The 3,285-nt window shown below is 43.4% G+C and overlaps 1 protein-coding gene across 1 annotated transcript in view; it reads left to right on the top strand.

Annotated features, from left to right (window-relative positions):
- Window positions 1-227: 227 nt before the first annotated feature.
- The window catches only part of LOC119330749 (RNA exonuclease 4-like), a 5,524-nt gene continuing 2,466 nt past the window's right edge, over window positions 228-3,285 (top strand). Inside the window, exons 1-2 of the mRNA XM_037603876.1 lie at window positions 228-564; window positions 643-727. Coding sequence (XP_037459773.1) covers window positions 305-564; window positions 643-727 — 345 coding nt within the window. The 5' untranslated portion in view covers window positions 228-304. The remainder of the gene's footprint in view (window positions 565-642; window positions 728-3,285) is intronic.

Raw genomic sequence — 3,285 nt, 5'->3', positions numbered from 1 at the left:
ACTCGGCCAAGTCAGCAAATACGTAGCTCCAATCGTATATACGGACCAAAGTGAACCCCTGCGCAAGTAGATGAACTGTATTTCAGGTATTTTAAAGTAGTGGTACTTAAGTGTCAGCCGGCTCAAGTTTTGTGACCTATGGTGAATTTTTCTCTTTCTGAAAATATGTTCGGACCTTTTAATTCCAAATCTCTCCTCCGGGTCGGTCAAAAGGTCCAAAGCCCAAAAGCAAGAAGCAAACAAGCCCAAACCCTTTCAAGGAGCCCCCCAACCCCAAGCAGCCGCTGCCGCGCCGCAATCGTCCATGGCGGCTCAGCCGCCGTCTTCCGGCTTACCGGCGGCAGCCGGAAACACCAAGCGCACCTCGAAGCGGAAGCCCAAGACAAAACCAGCCGCCCCCTCCGCCCTAAACCCTAACTGGGCCCAGCTCCAGTCCAAGCTCCCCGCGTCCACGTTCCTCGGCAAGCGCAAGCGCCCCGCCCCTTCTCCGCCCCCTGAGCCGTCTCCTACCCCGGAGGCAGCGGAGCTGAGTTTCAAGCTTGAGCCGACCTCTGACGACACCAGGTGAGTGGGCCCTGCCAGTTAGCTTCCCTTGTATGCCGCTTTGAGACGTTTGGGCTTTGATTTGGTGGTGGTGGTCAGCTTGACGAAGGCGTTGGCGCTGGATTGCGAGATGGTCGGGGTTGGGGCCGGTGGCAGCAAGAGCGCCCTCGCCAGGGCCACCTTGGTAAACACCAATCACCACTTTCTTTTGTTTGGTTTCTTGTGTATTTACTTGGTACAGTGCCATGCTTCATTGCTAACTATGCCATGCCAATGGTAAGCGCTTGGGATGTACGGGATTTCTTGTTGAATTGAATGGGAAGAATGGGGTTCGAGGAGCTGCGCAGTCTTGAGACAACTGCATGTATAATGTTTTGCATTTCGTGCGGAATGACATTTTCTTCGAAGGGCTTATCAAGTTGTGTCTGGCATAGGATCTAAAGAAGCAAGAGCACCGCAATTAGTTGGTTATTAGAAGCATCCCAAAAGCGTCTGGGTCGAAATATGACTTCCGAATTAAGTTCCGAATTGTTGATGCGGCCAAAGGTAGTGGGGTTGCCATATGCAAAAAGGAACCCATAACCAGAGCTTTGTAGCTATGTGATGTCTGGAACTTTCGGGCTAGAAGGTGCTTTTGGCAACTTAAGAAATCAGATTGATGCCACATCAGTATGTTTAGAAGTTGGTTGCTTTATTTGGCTGCAAGAAGATGTTGTAAGCTTGAATTTCGAAGGAGTAACCAGTACTACAATATTTAGGTATTATTAGTTTAAATACCTTGGCGCAGTGGTAAAGCTGCTGCCTTGTGACCAAGAGGTCACGGGTTCAAGTCCTGGAAACAGCCTCTTACAGAAATGTAGGGAAAGGCTGCGTACTATAGACCCAAAGTGGTCGGACCCTTCCCCGGACCCTGCGCAAGCGGGAGCTACATGCACCGGGCTGCCCTTTTTTAGTTTAAATACCTCTTAATTAGCTTACGTTCCTTCTAGTAGTAATGTATCGTGATTGTTACATCATGTGTTAGGGTAGGTATAGTGGTCATCCATGTCAACTAAAGATGACAATAAAAAAACATATTATACAATGGAATACTCTTGGTGTTATGTCTAGCAATTAGTGTTTGATGCCTCTAAAATTTGTGGTGATTGCTTCCTCAAATCCAAAATGCAAGTCTGTTACGACATGACAGTCTTCAAGACAGTGCTTTGACCATCAGTTTCTAGTGTCTGAAATAAAACCATTATTACATTATAGAACTGCATTTCATCATGATAAATCTAGTAAGTGCCTCTTTGCTTCCATCGAAGTTCATAGGAATTCTAGAGGATTCCATTCCATAGGAGTTTTTCTCATTGGGCTTGTTTGCTTTGTCGAATTGGAATTCATATGGGTCCAACCTAATGGAAACATCTCTTTATTTTAGTGACAACTACGTCATGTGATTAACCATTCGGGGAAAAAAAATCCTATGTTGTTTCCTGTGGCGTAACCAAGCAACATCAGTTACACATTCCTGTATGATTCAACATGTCATGATCCAATTCCTATGTTTTTCCTGTTTCTGTTCTTTTAAAATCCTGCGACCAAAAGGCCCTAATATCAGTTTGATATTTGTGATGTTACTAATTCTTTCTTTATAGATGGTCAAACTTATAAATGAATTCATAACATTTTAGGAGTGTTTGTACTCTACTTTTTCCTACAGACTTGGATGCATATACAGTTAGCAGTAGCAATCCTAATATTCCACTACATATATATTAAAACACCTGCAGTTTGTTACAGCTAAGAGTAATTCATTAAGTTCATTTTTCTCTGGCGAAGCTCAAACCCTGGTTACGTGGAACTAACCACTGACACATACTCTTGCTTTCTTCTGTTATGACCCTGTCGTCCATCATTACCCTTCCTTCCAATGTCTGTGGAGGGTTAACACTCTAGAACAGTAACACCCCCTGCCAAGCAGTTCCATCGGAGCAAATCCCAGGCAAAGCTCGTCTGAATCCCACATATACCCCCGCCTTATCCGAATACATCATGAAATTAAGAAGGGAGAGGGGCGAGCGTGGCCTATGCAGCCATCATGAACATGAAAAGAAGCAGCTCTGAACCAAGAGAAATCTAGAACTCTGGCAACATTTTGTATCATGAACAAAATATCATTTCATTTTCTAGGAAGGAGAGAGAACAGAGACATGAAGAAAAATTGTAGTACTCAACATTTTGTATCCACCACCACAAACATGATCCATTACCATCTGGATAAAAAAAAATCATATTGAGAAAAAAAAATCTCTTGACCAAAACGATCAGCACCTAGGGTGTAGAATACCTATTTTTACACCACTACACCATATTTTTACGTTCCATACATGTTGTCTTACATCGAAGTAAATAAGAACATACGAAAATGTATATCGGCCGTAATTTTTTACATGACATAAAATTACAAACGTAAAAGCACAGCATAAAATATACATATAAATGCAACTTTGTGCTTTTATGATTCATATCTTATTTTTCTTATGCCAATTTTTGCGTAGTGAACCAATATGAAGGTAGTATTTGTATACCAAACGCAAGTTCAAAATATAACGATGTAGCAAAACCGTAGGTGCAAAGTAACTTAGTCTGCACCCTGGGTGCTCAATAGCATTGTACATATAGGCTATAGCTGCGGTTTGCTGCTGGCGTTGTTGGAGCCTTCTCCCGTCTGGTGAGACCCACGTGTTTGGGATGTGT

This window comes from Triticum dicoccoides, chromosome 7A, assembly GCF_002162155.2.
Source record: "Triticum dicoccoides isolate Atlit2015 ecotype Zavitan chromosome 7A, WEW_v2.0, whole genome shotgun sequence".
NCBI lineage: Eukaryota > Viridiplantae > Streptophyta > Magnoliopsida > Poales > Poaceae > Triticum > Triticum dicoccoides.
Note: the sequence above shows the minus strand (reverse complement) of the source record. Positions and strands in the feature narration are given on the sequence as shown.